The 18491-nt window shown below is 42.2% G+C and overlaps 1 protein-coding gene and 1 long non-coding RNA gene across 2 annotated transcripts in view; both read left to right on the top strand.

Moving 5' to 3' along the window:
- The window catches only part of gfra3 (GDNF family receptor alpha 3), a 58404-nt gene extending 53113 nt beyond the window's left edge, over positions 1 to 5291 (top strand). The window contains exon 8 of the mRNA XM_083980134.1: positions 4428 to 5291. Within this exon, the coding sequence (XP_083836260.1) occupies positions 4428 to 4643 (216 nt within the window). The 3' untranslated portion in view covers positions 4644 to 5291. The remainder of the gene's footprint in view (positions 1 to 4427) is intronic.
- Positions 5292 to 12892: 7601 nt separating this feature from the next.
- Positions 12893 to 14536, top strand: LOC310992147. The gene is made up of 2 exons (XR_014595667.1): positions 12893 to 12972; positions 13033 to 14536. It is a non-coding gene; the product is annotated as an uncharacterized lncRNA (long non-coding RNA).
- The last annotated feature ends 3955 nt before the right edge of the window (positions 14537 to 18491 follow it).

Genomic DNA, 18491 nt, shown 5'->3' with positions numbered 1-18491 from the left:
CGTTATGGGACACAACATGAAACTACTCCAGTTAGCGAATCGTGTTGTAACTAAGATATTCGCTGAAAAAAATAGTTTTTACGTGGCCCGTTGATTGATTTATGAGTTATTAAAGACACCGCTAACGGCTATGCACTCTAGCCCATAGCGATAACCGATCCATGACTCTACAACCGATTCATCTAGGAATTCATGGCTAATTTGTATCAGGAGGCTGCTACCGATACAGCCGAACCTCTCACTTGTTAAACCAAATATCCGGTCGCATCGGTTTATCGTTCACAACCCTAGTCCATACTGGTCCTCTTATGCAGTCAGCTTGATTTCTGTTGAAAGGATCTCTTTATAAATTTAGCCATAGCCAACTACTTAGAGAAATGTGAGCCCAGCATTAAACTTTGTTTCTTTGCTCACCAGCATCATGTCTTCATCTTGTCTTTCCTTCTGCTGAACTAGACGTTTCTCCTGAAGTGAGCAGACAGCAGGTGGGTGACATGGCTTGTAATGGCGATGAAGTGTAGTCACAACAGCTGAAGTTGAAGAGTAGCAGGCTCTTCACAGGAGCAGGCAGCAGCACTGCAGATGATGATAACTGTGATAGCAAGAACAAGGCAAGGCAAGTTGTATAGGCCACTTTTACAAGCAGTTTGTCTCAAAGATCTTTACCCAGCATCATATCAACATCCTCTGCCCTTAGACCCTCACATCCACTGAGGAAAAACTCCATAGAAAAAACAGGAGAAACCTCAGGGTGAGCAACAGAGGAGGGACCCCTCACCCAGGACGGGCAGACGGAACATAGATGTTGTTACAGACAAGAAAAACATGGGATATGGGAAAACATGGAAATTGAATTGTTCAGTCAACGTGGAGGAGGAGACATGTGAAAAGAGGACAAACAGAGAAAAACACTAGGACTGGCTCAAATCACATCAAGGCCATGACAGGTTGCTGGGTTTTCACAGTGAAGACTGTAAATACCAACACTTCAAAGTTACCATCCCAGGCGGCTCCTTTTTTGACTAAATTATAAAAATCTGAGTGTATCTGAGTATTAGACAGTTTAATCAATGACATAAGTGATTTGACATATCAGTGACGAAATTTGGTCATCTGTGGAAGGAGGCAAGGCAAGGCAAGGCAATTTTATTTGTATAGCCCGTTTTTACAAACAGTTTGTCTCAAAGGGCTTTACATGGCATCATAACAACATCCTTGGAAAAACTCCATGGAAAACCCTTTTAACAGGGAAAATTTGGAGAAAGCTCAGGGTGAGCAACAGAGGAGGGATCCCTCTCCCAGGACGGACAGACGTGCAATAGATGTTGTTGAATGAAGCACACGCATGAGAAGAGCAGTGGGGGCATGGTTTTGGTGATTCCTGATTGGACGGAGGGGGCGGGTGCTTATCAGCTGTGAAATTTGAAAAAAAAATCAGAAGTCCAGCTGCCTGGGATGGTAACTTTAAAGTCCACCTCCCGCGACCCTTTTTGGTCATTTTAAAACCAGCTCATTAGCAATGCACATTAGCAATGCACCTCTGGAGGGTGGGCGGAGACTGCGCTGCTCTGCACCCGCCCAGCCACCTCCTCGCACCCCACCCCCCGCTCGCTGACAGCTGGACATTGTACAATTACAGATTCAGCGCGTCGATTCAACAACTTGACACTGGGATTCAATCCCAGACTGGAACATAGTCCTTGCTCACAGTGCAAGCTGCTCTACCAGGTGAGCTATACCTGTTATACCTTGACAGCTACACTGAGCTGTGAAGGCTTTCACCTCTGAGCCAGATGCAGAGCGGGGCGGGAGCTTGTAGCACTAGTGCCCTCCCCTGGAGCTGTGACACATCAGCTCCAGTCTCCCTGAAACTGCCAGTTTGAGTCTGCCATTGGTTCACAGCAGTTTGAAGGCAGAAAAACTCAGAAATGCAATTTTGCACTTCCTTTTCTGCTGATATGTGCTCTAACACAAGAAAAATGCCACAGGAACATGTGAAAAGCACGAAAAACACGAAAAACACATGAAATTTTTTTTTCGTGTTTCGTCCCGATTTATAGTAGAGATGTAACGATTACCGGCATTACAGTCAATCTCTGTGAAATTTTACACAATAAGAACAACCATTGATTTCTAAATAGATTTCATTATCTTGGTGGATTGTCGGGATTTGTAATAACTTGTCAACGATGTATACCGAGGGTTTGAGCTATATCTATCTTCCTAAAACGTGACAGCAATTTCCGTTTCATTTTGAGACACTTACTGTAGCGGATTTTTTCCTGAATCAAAGCTTCTTTTAATTAATTTCACTCACATTTTCGGCATACTCTGCTTGTGTTATGGATGGACCTTTATTACTGACGCACAGCGTCGTCAGAATTCAGTGGGGCAATCAGAGGAAAGATGGAGACAGAAAACACTTTAGCCCAAGGAATCAAAATAAAATATATACATATATAGCTCTCCTCACTTTACACAGTTTATTGTGTTGAATTTGTCAAGTTTACTCAAAGTTGTTAAACTATTCATTTAAACTTGCACCGCAGGACCTTTGAATGATGAAGTTTAAGCTTTATTCCTGTCATTTGTGTACATATTTTGTTGGTTTGCTGTAATATACTTGAATCATGTTTAGGTTTGCTTACAGTGGATTGTATTTTTAATGTTTTACTGTGATGTTTTGAATTATTTTTTAAAGGTAGTTCAAGTGTTAATCTAAACTTGAACTGAAGGAACATTTCCTGTGCATTAGTGCCTGCTTCAGCTGACAACGGGTTGAGTATTAAATCAACAGTTTTCTTTATGACAAAAGCATTTTTATACATTTTATATTGTGCATACAAAATACCTCTACCTGTTCTGTCAGTAACAGAACAGAAACTCTGTGTGAGGGAGTCATCTTAAAACATTCAGACAGACCAAAGTGGATCAAGCATATGTGAAAAAGTATTGAATGACAGTGATGAAAGAGGCGTTCATATCCCGCACTGTCTTTTTGTTACTAGAGCTCAACAGAGAAGTCTTGTTTTGGCTTCTTAAAACCTTAAATATATCTTCTCATGGATCAACACTTCAAATAAAACACAAGAGAAGAGGAAAATATTGAATTTTTAAGTGAATGAAAGGGATCTCAGACTCTGTGTGTTTATTAAGGCACATCAGTTCTTCCAGCAGAATCCTCCTTTTCCAAATAGATAAATGAAAAAACAAGACATCCTCTGGTGTTTTATTTTTTTTTGCATTTTCAGACAGGAGGAGAGAAGGTGAGGCATACAACAGTTACACATTCACACATGTAGAATAGACAGAATGTGCAACAAAAAATTTAAATGTCAAACCAGACAGTGCAACCATGAATAAAAAGAGATTGTAAATTAGCATTAAAAAAATAATAACTAGAATAAATAATGTTAATAATGAAATAAATAAAAAAAAACACCATACTCCATGTAGCATGAAGACGTTTGAATCTTCTCTGCAGAGATTCAGAAAGTGTTTTGATCAAAGTCCATATCCCACTGAACACATTGAAAATAAATTCTGTTTGAATGCTAATTGAATGCTAAGCACCTGCTTAGTTTGCTTGGCCCCCAAGACCAATAACCTTTCTGTGTAACTTCTATCGACCCCTTGAGAAATCCTGTGTATTTACAAAAACCCTTAATTGTTGTGGTTGCACTTTAAAGCAGAAGTAAGTGATATATTTGTGTTAATATAAGTCTTAAATAGTTATATCTTCCGACAGCAATCACTTCTATAGAGTGTTTGGTCTGAAACACGGGTCTGTCAGTCCCTCTGCTCTGCTCTGAGCCGAGGAGAAAACATTTATCGTATCCTACAGTTTTTATCCAATGAGGAGAGAGAACGGCATGCAGGGCTGTGTGTGCAGCCAAGGGACGCCGTGCATGTGGAGACGTAGGGACGAGGACTGTTATGGTGCGTTCAAGGCAACTCGTAACTCCTATTTTTCCGACCTGTGAAGTGGTACCAGTTCGATCTGGTACGAGTTCACGGGTCAGAAGTTACGAGTGGCCGTTATAGTGACTTTCACAGGTAAAACAGGTCGGAAAAACACGAGTGGGTTGCCTGGAACGCTACAAAGTCGTAAGTTGTGACTTGAAGCTGTAATTTACGATTTCAAAAGCCTGCCTGTAACGCAGCATTAGCGAAAACGACCGGATCGCTTACTTCTGCTTTAAGTTGTTGTTTCACATGGTGTCGCAGTTTGTTTAAAACCAAAAAGAAATGATGAGATGTTTACAGCAAATGCATTGGATATTGGTTTATTTTGTTACGTTTAGTAGGCCCACATGACATTTAGTAGCCTACTACTAAGCCTATATCACTGAATATTAAGTGTAAATCAACCCCAACACCCGCCCGGACATGTGGACACCCTAACTTACACAATGTCTCCCTCTCAGGTGGTGGACCATGAAGAGGAAGAGGAAGACCTGATTCATACAGAGGAGGAGGACGAAGGTGGCCAGTTTGATGTCATCCCTCTGTACTCGGAGAGGGCCACCATCTCCAACCTGGGCTCCACTGGGACCGGAGTGGCTTCAAGCCTCAACACTGGCCCCACTAAACCCACTGTACTGCTGCTGCTGCTGCTGCTGGCCTCCCTTAGCTGGGGGTAGATACAGGATACATAGACACACACTCACACACACAGCCACACACACATGTAACGGACCCTTCAATAATCATGGACTGATTGCTGTAAAATGATATGTGAAGAGATGGACTTCACCTTTTGTCATTAGCATCCTTCACTTCCTTCTTTGCTTCCTTTCCTCCCTCATTGGGTCAACATGGTCTGACTGCAGCTGCAGGGATGCATTCATGTCCTGCAGACAGGAGAGCCGGCGTATGCATGCTACCATCCATGAGCCTCATATAGATATTCAGTATTCCGTTAAAGGGATAGTTTAACATTTTGGCAAGTTCGCCTATTGCCATAATCCCTATAGCCATAGCAGTAGGTTCATTACCTTTAATTGTGGGTGCAAGCTGTTTTTTGATCGGCGGGGCAGAGATGCGAGCTGCACGGTACTTTTACATTTCCCTCATCAAACTAAATACACAATCCAACAACTCCAAAACACTCTGGTGGACAAGTTGTGACCTGCACATTCACCACGCTATGAGATAATAACGTATAATTATGTAACATTACGACACATGAAGCAAATACTCGGAACTACTTGCGCTTTTGAAATCACTCCGCTGAGCAGGCGTTACGGGAATGTAGTTCCGGCTACGCATTTGCGTTGAAAACAACTCAGCGTGGTGAATGTGCAGGTAACAACTTGTCCACCAGAGCATTGTGGAGTTGTTGGATTGTGTATTTGATGAGTTTGATGAGGGGAAGGCAGAAAGGCAGAGCTTACGTCTGCCACGCCGATCTAAAAACACCTTGCACCCACAATTAAAGGTAACGAACCTACTCCTAAAACTATAGGGATTATGGCAATGGGCCAATTTGCCAAAATGTTGAACTATCCCTTTAACGTGAGCAGCTCCTTAGGTGTTAGCATGCTAGTGGGATCAAACCCTGGCTCACAGGTATGGTGTCACATCAAACAGACGAGTGGATCTGCTGCTGCAGCCAATCAGTAACAGAAGTCTGATAAAGGGGCGTGTCCGTCTGATGAGAGACTGAGGTGGAAGATGAGCCCATGTGTCCTTGACCCTTACTCCTCACTTCTCACTCCCTCCTTACCCTCAGTTCCTGATCAAAAGTCCTTCATCCTCAGCTCTCAGTCCTAACTCCTGGCTTCCATAGTGTTCAGTCCTCGATCCCTCGATCCTCACTCTCCAGTCCTCAGTCCTCAGTCCCTGCTCCTTACTCCTCACAACACAAGAGTGTTAGCTTTCAGGAGGGCATTGTTTTAATGTTTCGAGGTAAACATCATTTCTGTTGGCAATAGGGTTGCAAAATTCTGGGAATTTTCAAAGTTGGAAATTTTCCATGGGAATTAACGAGAATATATGGGAATAAATCCAACATTTACAAAATTCAAGGTTGGCCCTTAACATGGAACTTAAATATAGTTGAGGAAAATATATTGTAGCATAATCTTGGCTAAAACAACCAGATTTAATGCAAGTACTTGAATATCTATGTTATTCCTCAATCACATGCAGCAAAATCTGTTGAAATGTCATGTTTTTTATATGGCTAACCCCAAAAAATCAAAGCTTCGAAGCTTTGTTCGTTGCCATGGTAATCGATCATGAAGTCCGTGATCGATTGTTTTTTTGTTTTTTCCTTTTTGACACCGGTTCTCATCGGTAATTATTACATTAAAATGAGTAGGCTACTTGGCACCTGCCTGATTTTGGAGATATGCAGTGTTTGTTTGCCATTACTTATTATTTCCGCTACGATCGTCAGACGTTACTGTCGTCGCCGCCACCCCCGGCGGCGTTACGAACGCGCACCCCCCCCGGCCGTCGAAGCTTCGATTTTGATCGATTTTATGTCCGCGAAGCTTCGATTATCAAAATATGATAATCGGGTCAGCCCTAGTTTTTTAATTGTATTATTTTGCATGGATGTGTGCTTATGACAAAACTAAATATTCACATGATACAGTTTGTTTAAATTAGCCCCAATTTCTAGTTAATTTCCATAAATTCCCAGTAATTCCCATAAATCCCCATAAATCCCATGGAAAGTTTCCAATTTGGAATATTTCCGAAATTCCCCAGCTTAACTTTTTAGTTTCTGGAAATTTACTGGAAAATTTCCGCCCCTTTGCAACCCTGGTTGGCAACCAAGCCTTTTATTTCAATGTTATTTCATTTTCTCATAACACAACACCTACTGTATGTATATATGACTCTGGTATATGGAGAGACAAGTGGTGGTATTGACAAGTGAAGCAGCAAACATTAGGTAGCTACTGTGTGTTAACTCTATGACCTGACCACCTCATTCTGATGCCCCCAAGGCAGGTGTAACATGTTAGCATGCTAACAGCTGCTAGTTATAAATGCTGTATAAAATTGTCTTTAATGTAAAAAAAATATATATATATAGAACATCCCCAAACTCTGCTGCAGTCAGCAGCTCACTGTGGTCACATCCATCCTCATGATGCGAGGAACCAGGACAGAGACAATGTGAGTGGTGGATGTGAATACCCCACAAATATAGAAATGCCCCCAGCTGCAGTCAGACGTCTGTTTCTGCTTTTGTAAAGAGAAAGATTAAATTTGTTTTGAACATATTGATGGATGAAGACTTGTTCACTGGTGGAAGACTCACCTATGTGTGGATCACCTGACAGCAGCAGAGTGAAGGGACGTTGGCTCACAGTGCATCAATCAAACTTTATCCTAGTGATGAATGGACGCAGTCTGCTCTCTCTGCTCTACAGCCGCGCTGAAACACAAATCACACACTTGTCTCTTATTGTTTAATGAACATCGAGCATTGAGTGTGTGTGTGTGGGATCCGCAAACAGCAAACAACTGGGTAGAGCTTTTTTGTTATAATTTAAATCTGCACTTCATCGTTCCCACCCACGTCAGCACACACACACAGACACACAGACACACACACCATATATCGAACTGATGCAGCTCTGTCTCGCTTTATAGATCCCCCTCCCCCTCCCCTCCCCCAACTGACTCAGGACCAGTTCCAGTGCTGCCACAGGCTCTGATATGAATAAAGGCAGCATAATAAAAACAACACACCAGAAACAATATGAGCTCTAAAACAGCAGAACAAATCAAATCACTCCCCAGCAGGCGAAAGCGCACACTACTACTGACACTGACAGAGAGAGGGGGTGGGGAGGGGGGTGGGGAGCTAAAAGCAAAATAAGGCTGAGTCCCTGCCTGTGTGGTCCTTGTGTGTTTTATGTTTTACTAGCTCATAGTTGGGGGGTGATAATCAGTCCCTGACAACATTTCTTTATCATCTGACAGAGGTTGGCTGCTGCTGCTGCTGCTGCTGCTGGTGGTGGTGGTGGAGTAGGGGGGGGGGAGTATAATGACAACAGAAAGACCCCGGAGCACAAACATCTTCAGCATCTCCTGATTCTGTGTGTCTTATAAATCTTTTTGGAGACACTAATGTTTTTTTCTTCCTCATTCGTTCCTATTTTTGTATTATAATGTGTAAAATTAACTTCATCTGCAGGGGGGAGACGGAGACGGTGGAATGCACAGAGACATAGGAGGGACAGAGAGGGGGGAAAAAAAGGGTGAGGTGGGGGGTGGGGTTGAGACAAGATGAAAGTGCAGAAAATTGGAGAGGTGGCGAGAAGCAAGGAGAGGAACAAATTCGAAGAAAAAAAAAAAAGCAGAGAGCACACAGAAATAACTTAAGAGAAAATAGAAAAGAAGAGAAAGGAACAGATGAAGATTAAAGAACTAGAATAGGTAGAAAAGGAGAGGAGGAGGAAGAAGAGACAAATGGCAGGATGATTAAGAGGATAGCTTAAGAGAGTTAAGGGAGAAGAGGAGTGGAGTGATGAAGTCAGAAAGTAACAGTGAAAGATAAGGAGCAGAGAAAGGAGAGCAGAAGGGGAAGATGCACCCTTTTCCTTTCTTTTTCACTCTATACAGAGAGTATAAAGATGGAGGAAAAAAAGAGGAACACGGGAGGGAGGAGTCATTTCTGAAGCCACTGGGGGAAAAATCACAAAAGAAAGGATGAGGAGAGAGAAAGAGCAGGCAGGTCTGCAGTGAACTTTACCCTCTTTGTCTGCATTTGTGTACAACTGCTGAGAAACACACACACACACCTACAGTTCTCTGTGTGTGTGTGTGTGCGTGATGGTTGATACTGTGAGGAGTTTGCTGTAGTCATAAACAGTAATCAGGCTGTGACCGCACAGAGGACTGATTACAATGACTCATTTGTTGTACTGACTGTATTCATTATATAGACGCAGGTCCTGACAGCTGTGTAAAAGGTTCCATTCAATTCTACATATTGTCAATAAATGTCATGAATAGATTCAGACTGTGCTCCTCTTGACACACACCATGTCACCATCAACAACACACACTGGAATGGAGTTTATTTTTGCTTCAGTTCCACAAAGTCCTGCTGTCACAAATATTACAACACTAAATAAGGATTAGTCCACCACTGAACATTATCCCTACCAAACACACTGATAAGAAAGGCAAACAGGAACATATTCAAGTGAAGCTTTATACAGCTTTATGAAGCTTTACAATAAGGGTCCCTAGTTAGCACATTATTAAGCATTAATATATAAACTAATGTGTTAATTAATTCTCAGTAATGCATACATAATGATGACTAATTACATTATTCAACTTTTATTATTACTTAATCATTTATTAACTGACTTTGAGTAGTAAACATTAATTAACTGCTTACTAATAGGCTACATTAATTAATGTGTTTCCTAATCCTAAGTAATACATACTGTAATTATGATTGTTAATATATCTGTGTTAATTAATGCTTAAAGGGATAGTTCAACATTTTGGCAAATTGGCCCATTCCCATAATCGCTAGCAGTAGGTTTGTTACCTTTAATTGTCGGTGCAAGCTGTTTTTAGAACGGCGGAGCAGAGCCATGAGCTGCTCAGGGCTACGCTACGGAGGCTAATGGAATTTCTTGGTTTCCCTCATCAAATACACAATCCAACTACTCCAAAACAAAAAAGTCATGCAAAACCGCTGATGCGTGTTGCCTTCGGGGACAGTTTTTCTGCAAGCAGACTCTGTATTTACCTCGAAAACGGCTCATCAAATACACAATCCAACAACTCCAAAACGCTCTGCTGGACAAGTTGTGACCTAATAATAATGGAACGTTATACGAGACAGAGTTGTTTTCGAGGCAAATGCATAGCTGGAACAGAACTACATTTCAGACACAGCTGCTGGGCGGAGTGATTTCAAAATGTGTCGTAATGTTACATAATTATACGTTATTATCTCATAGCGTGGTGAATGTGCAGGTCACAACTTGTCCACCAGAGCGTTGTGGAGTTGTTGGATTGTGTATTTGATAAGGCTGACCCGATTATCATATTTTGATAATCGAAGCTTCGCGGACATAAAATCGATTTAAATCGAAGCTTCGACGGCCGGAAATAATGAAAGTAATGGCAAACAAACACTGCATATCTCCAAAATCAGGCAGGTTTCCAGGATGCCAAGTCGCCATCTCATTTTAATGTAACAATTACAGATGAGAACCGGTGTCAAGAAGGAAAAAAGGAAGAAAAAAAAAACAATCGATCACGGACTTTCATGATCGATTACCATGGCAACGAACGAAGCTTTGAAGCTTCGAATTTTTTGGGTCAGCCCTAGTATTTGATGAGTTTGATGAGGGAAACCAAGAAATCCCATGAGCCTCCGTAGCGTAGCTCTGACTATAGTGATTATGGCAATGGGCCAATTTGCCAAAAATGTTGAACTATCCCTTTAATAATGTACTAACTAACCCTTATTGTAAAGTGTTACCTTTCATTTTTATTCATTTATTATTTGCTTATTTGTAACGGGACTCTGCATATTCATGAACATACAATATGTAGCCTAAATATGCCAGATTATTTCCATCTTTCTCTCATTTCCATTTGGGACAAGTTTCCATTCACACTCTGACTTTGATGTTTCCTTGTGATGAGTGAAGGTTGCAGCCATGGAGGTCTCTGATCATCATGTAGCAAACATTTACACTGGGATCTGTTCTGTTCTGTTCTGTTCCACCTGGATCAACTGACTGAACCACATCCCCCTATACCACCCAGTAGTTGGGGTTAATTGAGATCAGCAGGGGAGGGCAGCAGGCAAATGATTGACGGGGGGGGGGGGGGGGGGCAGGAGGTGATGAAGCGACAGGGGGGGGAGGCATTGTTTAATTGTCTCAGCTGTTTGTTGTCCAGTGGCAGGAGAACAAGAGGCACGGAGACAGAGGCAGAGAGGGGGGGGGGGGGGGGGGGGGGTTGGGGGGCACAGGTGATTTACATTAATATGTACTGAACTGAACAAGTGGAGAAGCCATGCATTAAATCAACCAGAGAGGAAGAGAAGAGGAGAGCCTCCAGGGTGAGGAGGAGGATTTGTGTGCGTGTGTGTGTGTGTGTGTGTGTGTGTTGGAAAGAAGCATATTGTATTGTTCTATTACTGTGCAGTATATTTACAAATAGGGAAGTCACCACACACACACACACACACACACACACACACATCATGTCAGATTTGAGCATGTAGTGTGTCTACTTTCTCTTTCCAGTACTTTAGTATTTTAATCTATCATTGGCCTGACACAGGGAAGCTGTCTCTCTCTCTCTCTCCCTCTCTCTCTCTCTCTCTCTCTCTCTCTCTCTCTCTCTCCTCTCTCTTTTCCGGTGTCTCTCTCTCTCTCTCCATGCTGCTGCACATAGACTGCATCCTAATGCAAGATAAAGACAGAGCAGGGGGAAAAACAAACTCCACAGCAGGGAGAGCTTTATCCACAGAGATAAAGCGGTGGAATAAAGTGGTGACAAAGAGATATAGAAGTGTGAGTGGAAAAGATGGAAAGAGAGGAAGACGGGGAGATGAAGCAGAGGCAGAAAAATAGCAGGAAAAGGGGTGGAAATGGAAGTGGGAAAAGCAGGGAAGGAAAGGGACATGAAGGCAGAGAGGATGGAGGGGTGGGGGGGGGGGCGCAGGGCCAGAGAGGAGAAGATAGAGAGATGTGTGTGTGTGTGTGTGTGTGTGTGTGTGTGTGTGTCTGTGCGTGTGTGTCGCAGCTGAAGTCCTCCCCGCTCCATTTCACACTCTGTAGGTCTTGAAGCATCGGCGCTCAAAGACTCACACACTCACACTCACACACACACATGCTGTGTCCGTTTTCAATTTCTAATTCTCTCTCTCCGTCTCTCTCTCTCTCTCTCTCTCTCACACACACACACACACAGACGCACACACACACTGGCATGCCACCATTTCTCACTCATGCTTGCAGATAAACAAAGATGCACAAACACACAGTCACTGTGACTACAGTGCAGCAGCAGCAGTCACAAACATGATGTCTCTAAAACGTGTCAGTGTTTGAGCTGCTGCCACATGCTTCAGATGCTCAGCTTTCCTCTACACCAGTGACTGACACAGACAGAAATGAATACTGACATTACTGTGTTTGTATTATAAGAACTTTCCTCATAACACTGTAACTTTGTTGTTTTAATATAACAACTGGTTATGTGCTTTTTAACCATCTGAAGAGCCACTGGCTTAAGGTCAACTGCTAGCTTCTACAGTAGGTGGAGGTTTGCTCTGTTCCCCTGGACCAGACTGAATGCTGGTGGATCTGCTGTCAATCAACTGATGATCTTTTTTTGTTCTTTTTTTCTAATGTAGTATATATTTTGGCTTTTCATGCCTTTATTTGATAGGACAGTTGAGAGAGACAGGAAATGGGAGGCAGAGAGAGGGGGAATGACATGCAGGATAGGGCCGCTCGATGCGGGATTCGAACCAGGGCAGTGAGGACTCTAGCTGAAACACATGGGGCGGGTGCTCTAACAACTGAGTTAATTAAACACCGCCAGGCCACGCCATGCTTGTAAAAGAGATTTTTTTATCTCAAGCAATTTGCCTGGTATAATAAAGGTTAAATAAATAAAGATAATTTTCTTTTCCGACTGGATCAGATGATATGATAAACAAGGCAATTTTATTTCTATAGCCCGTTTTTACAAACAGTTTGTCTCAAAGGGCTTTACATGGCATCATAACAACATCCTCTGCCCTCTGAAAGGAGAGGAGAGGAGAGGAGAGGAGAGGAGAGGAGAGGAAAGGAAAGGAAAAGAGAGGAGAGGAAAGGAAAGGAAAGGAGAGGAAAGGAAAGGAAAGGAAAGGAAAGGAAAGGAAAGGAAAGGAAAGGAAAGGAAAGGGCTCCATGTAACCAGATGTGTCCCCCAGCAGTCTATAGCAGGAGGAGAGGGAAGAAAAGGAAAGGAAAGGTGGGGTGAGGAAAGGAAAGGAAAGGAAAGGAAAGGAAAGGAAAGGAAAGGAAAGGAAAGGAAAGGAAAGGAAAGGGCTCTGTGTAACCAGATGTGTCCCCAGCAGTCTCAGCCTATAGCAGCGTAGCTATAAAATGGTTCAGAGCTACCTGAACCTGAACCAGCCCTAACTAAAAGCTCTGTCATAAAGGAAGGTCTGTAGTTAGAGTGTCTGCCTCTCTGACCCATGGAGAGAGCTGGTTCCACAGTAAAGGAGCCCGGTAACTGAAGGCTCTACTTCCCACTCTGTTTTTAGAGAACAAAGGTCGGTGTTTTATATTTACCATGTTATTGCAGTTGTTCATCAGACTAGCATCTGGTCGAACAGAAGAAACCTCTTCTTTCCTTTCACTCTTTTGTGTTTGGACTAGCTGCATATCAGTCAGTGTTAGAGTGTCACAAGGGAATCATGTGTGTTTTCTGATATGACAGTATATTGTTTCATATCATCTGACATCCTCGTGAGGATATTTTCTCTGTTGATTTTTTTCAGTTATGTAAGTGTCTCACACCTGTTCAAACACCAGGACTGATTTATGTAGTGAATGCGATCTGGGACTTCCTGGAGTTTTCCGAACCGCAACCCCCCCCCCAGATATTCTCTGCTGGACTTCTGGACTTCCTGGACTCTCTTCTGTTGTGTATTATGTCTCTCCTATGTGAAGGTTTTTATTTTATTAAGCTGGATGTTTTTTTTTGGTTGACACAGATGCACATGTTTGTCACTCTCCTCATGCATGTCAGGGTTACCCCCGTCTCCTGCCTGCGCCTGCTGCACCCTGGGTGATCCCAAAAGCTAAATGGAGCTGAATGAGCTGTGGAGCTTTGATTCTTTTCAACGCTCTGACACCTGCTGAGGAGCTGGAAGCCATTTGATTCTTCTTTTTCCTGCTTGACTGAGTGAACCCGTTCCTATCTCCTCCTCCACCTCTTATCCCGGCAGGTGCCTGGCTGAATGGGAGATCATCACCATGGAGATTGAAATGATGACACTTTTCACACCCAGACAGACACAAACACACACACACATACATACACATACACAACACGGCCAGAGATTCGGCAAAGAGCTCTCTTTCATCCGTCTGTGTGAGGATGGATGGATGTCTCAGTAAAACCTTGCTCTCAGGCTGAGGTCGCAGAGACGAGCAGATTGAGATAAATGCTCCCACCCCTCATCTCCACCACCACCACCACCACCACCACCACCTCCTGTCTGAAGCATGTCGGTGTACTGTGAATGAAGGCGGCACATGAACCAGAACCACCCCTTTTCCCCTGTGCTCCTGCGCTCATTGCCTGTGGGACTGTTGAGACTCTTTCTGAACTCCGGCACATGAGTAAAAAAAAAAAAAGTAGAAGTAAACCTGTGTATCACTAGGGGATATGCCCCTGCATGAAGTCTCCTGATCATCTGTTGACCTTTAGTCCTGCTGGATGTCCCCCTGAGGGGACAGGAAACGCTCTCTCAATGCCTCTGCTGTGTTCACATGTGAAAATAAATGTACGAGCTGACATTTCCTTACCCCCACCCCAGTGTGTGTTCTTCTCTTGTTACTCCAACTCTAGATTTATATAGTACAGTATGTTGTTTATGACTTTGTTTTGTAGCACATGGATTAAAATGCTGGAGTCTCACTCGAGGCTTTATTGGAACAGACTACAGGAATAGTAGATCTTCATAAATGAGGGTCTTAAATGGATATTTCAACATTTTGGCAAATTTGCCTATTGCCATCCCTATAGTCTTAGCAGTAGGTTCCTTACCTTTAATTGTCGGTGCAAGCTATTTTTAAATCGGCGAGGCAGAGACGTGAGCTCTGCATGGCACGCTGTATTTTCCGCCTTTCCCACATCAAACTCATCAAATACACAATCCAACAACTCCAAAACGCTCTGCTGGACAAGTTGTGTCCTAATAATAACGGAACGTTACGAGCAGTGTTGTGCTAGTTACTGAAAAATAGTAACTAGTTACAGTTACTAGTTACTTCATAAAAAAGTAACTCAGTTAGTAACTCAATTACTTAAACCAAAAAGTAATGTGTTACTGAGAAAGTAACTTTTTCGTTACTTTAAAAGGTTTTTTTTTTCCAATGCTCCCATTAAATAAAGGTTGATTGAATTCCCCTCTAGCCGTCATTTCAGTTCTGTAGCCTACTGATGCTGATGAAGAAACACGTGTTTTTATCTTCTTTTTACAGTCTATGGTTTTTATCTGTAAAATTTTACCATCATCATCATGCTGCATTGCTGCATGATGTCAGTTTAAGACCGTTTTCAGTGACGGAAGTAAATTCACTCCAGCGGTATTTTTTTATCGATCGATCAGCTGTGTTTACCCAGAGCGATCAGCTGTGTTTACCGTTTCAGGCGTCATAATTCGAGTCCGTCTGTCGGACTCCAACCGCTGCTGCTCGGGTGGAGTGGGTGCTGGTGTGTGCGCGCTGTGACTCGAGCTGTGTCCCAGTTCAGGGGCTGCAGCCTGAACTGACACACAGCTTCGGTCTCGGATGCTGCGTTAGCAAAGTTACCTTAGCTCGCCGTCATGCCCTGCCCAGAGAATCACTCTGACCTGTCCAGTCCTCTTCATGAAGCGTGTTTGATTACGTGTGGGACGCTAGAGGGCGGCCACCAACTAGTGCTTAGTGTCTGTGCTCTGTCTTTCTTTCAATTCAATGAAACTTTATTGATCGCTGAAATGTTATAGGAATTTTGTGTGCCGCTGTAAAACCTCACCAAAAGGAACGGAAAGGAACGGAGTAACGCAGCGTTTGGTAACGGGAACGGAGTTACTGATTTTAAAAAAACAACGCGTTACGTTATTAGTTACTGAAAAAAGTAACGGCGTTACGTAACGGCGTTACTAATAACGCGTTACTACCCAACACTGGTTACGAGACAGAGTTGTTTTCGAGGCAAATGCATAGCTGGAACAGAACTACATTTCAGACACAGTTGCTGGGTGGGAGTGATTTCAAAATGTGTCGTAATGTTACATAATTATACGTTATTATCTCATAGCGTGGTGAATGTGCAGGTCACAACTTGTCCACCAGAGTGTTTTGGAGTTGTTGGATTGTGTATAGTTTGATGAGGGAAATGTGGAAATACCACGCACCTCTGTTGCGTTTGCTGAGCAGCTCACGTCTCTGCTCCGCCATTCTAAAAACAGCTTGCACCGACAATTAAAGGTAATGAACCTACCCCTAAAACTATAGGGATTATGGCAATGGGCCAATTAGTTGAAATATCCCTTTAAGTTGTAATGGTAACAGGTGGAGCTCTGTGAGGCATGACTGTAGTCCTGTTGAAGTCAACACTGATTTCAGATCCAGTCTGTTGAGGTTCATTATTTATTTATTTATTTAAGTTCACGTTGGTATGTCTGGCTCTCCTTTGTTCCTCAGCTTCACTCTCATCGGTTGTTTCCAGTTGCAACTATTTTTACAGTAAGAGCTCTGATACACCGCTGCCCACTTCCTGTTCAGCTCCAAACAGACTTCGTTTTCATTCATTTCATTTTATTGTTTATTTGACAAGGACACTGCACATTAATGAACAATTTGTGACGCGCACATCACGTCATGTAAATATGCCGGATTTAGCTCAAAGCTAATTTCCATCCGTAGTCCTCACATTTAAAGACGGACAGACATAACATACAAAAAGATAACAGTAGGAAGCTACCTGTGTAAGTATGAAAAAACATAGTATTAGCAGCAGTTACAACAATAAGAAAACAGATAGCAGCCTGCATAAATATAAGAGAGGACAGAGTACTAGCAGCATTTATATCAGTAAAAGATAAGAAATAAGAAAACAGATAACAATGCCATGCAGCGCTGCATGGCATTGTTATCTGCATAAATATAAGAAAAAAACAGAACATATATATATATACATATGTTCAACTTGTCACATACAGGAGGCTGGTGGAGACCAAAACCAGAGCGAAGCATAATCATGATGATGACTTATATATGACTATATATATATATATATATATATATATATATATATATATATATATATATATATATATATATATACACTGTATATATATATATATATATATATATATATATATATATATATATTATTATTATTTTATTTTTTTTACTTTTTGGATAGGATTGATTTGGCATTCACCATATAATTAACAAAGTTAACAACTGTCTCCAAAGTGTCACAGCAACTGGTTTCACAGGACTGCAACTCAAATGCAAAACTCAAGACAGATGTTTGTGGAAAAAAAAACCCAAGTCTTTATCCAAGCAAAAAGTTTGGTGTAGAAAAAGATGTAAGACAATGAGGCAGAGTAAAAAATAAAAAAAGGCAGCTGAGTCAAAAACTGGGCAGACAACACTAAACAAATGGTGCTCAATGGGCTCTATGCACAGCTCCACTACTTCCTGAATTTAACACTGCTCCTTTGTTTCCTGTCTTACATGATTGGACAAACTGATGAATCCAGGTGTGTCTGACCATTGTGACTACTCAGACACACCTAGATTAATCAGTTTGTCCAATAATGCAAGACAGGAAATAAAGGAGCATGCGTTAAAGGGATAGTTCAACATTTTGGCAAATTGGCCCATTGCCATAATCCCTATAGTCATAGCAGTAGGTTCGTTACCTTTAATTGTAGGTGTAAGCTATTTTTAGAACGGTGGAGCAGAGCCACGAGCTGCTCAGAGCTACAGTATGGAGGCTAAAGGAATTTCTTGGTTTCCCTCATCAAACTCATCAAATACACAATCCAACAACTCCAAAACACTGTCATGGACAAGTTGTGAGCTGCACATTCACCACGCTATGAGATAATAACGGAACATTACGAGACAGAGTTGTTTTAGAGGGAAATTCATGCAAAACCGCTGATGCGCGTTGCGTTCAGGGACAGTTTTTCAGCAAGCAGACTCTGTATTTACCCTGTATTTACCTCGAAAATGGCTCAGTTTCGTAACGTTCCGCTATTATCTCATAGCGTGGTGAATGTGCAGGTCACAACTTGTCCACCAGAGCGTTGTGGAGTTGTTGGATTGTGTATTTGATGAGTTTGATGAGGGAAACCAAGAAATTCCTTTAGCCTCCATAGCGTAGCTCTGAGCAGCTCGTGGCTCTGCTCCACCGTTCTAAAAATAGCTTACACCTACAATTAAAGGTAACGAACCTACTGCTATGACTATAGGGATTATGGCAATGGGCCAATTTGCCAAAATGTTGAACTATCCCTTTAACGCATGCTCCTTTATTTCCTGTCTTGCATTATTGGACAAACTGATTAATCTAGGTGTGTCTGAGTAGTCACAATGGTCAGACACACCTGGATTCATCAGTTTGTCCAATCATGTAAGACAGGAAACAAAGGAGCAGTGTTAAATTCAGGAAATTTTGTTGAAATATTGCCCATATAGGCAATTATGCTATTGTATGCTAATTATGTCTGTTATGCTAATTGCCCAATATATATAAGT

The sequence above is a fragment of the Trachurus trachurus genome, assembly GCF_905171665.1.
Source record: "Trachurus trachurus genome assembly, chromosome: 10".
NCBI lineage: Eukaryota > Metazoa > Chordata > Actinopteri > Carangiformes > Carangidae > Trachurus > Trachurus trachurus.
Note: the sequence above shows the minus strand (reverse complement) of the source record. Positions and strands in the feature narration are given on the sequence as shown.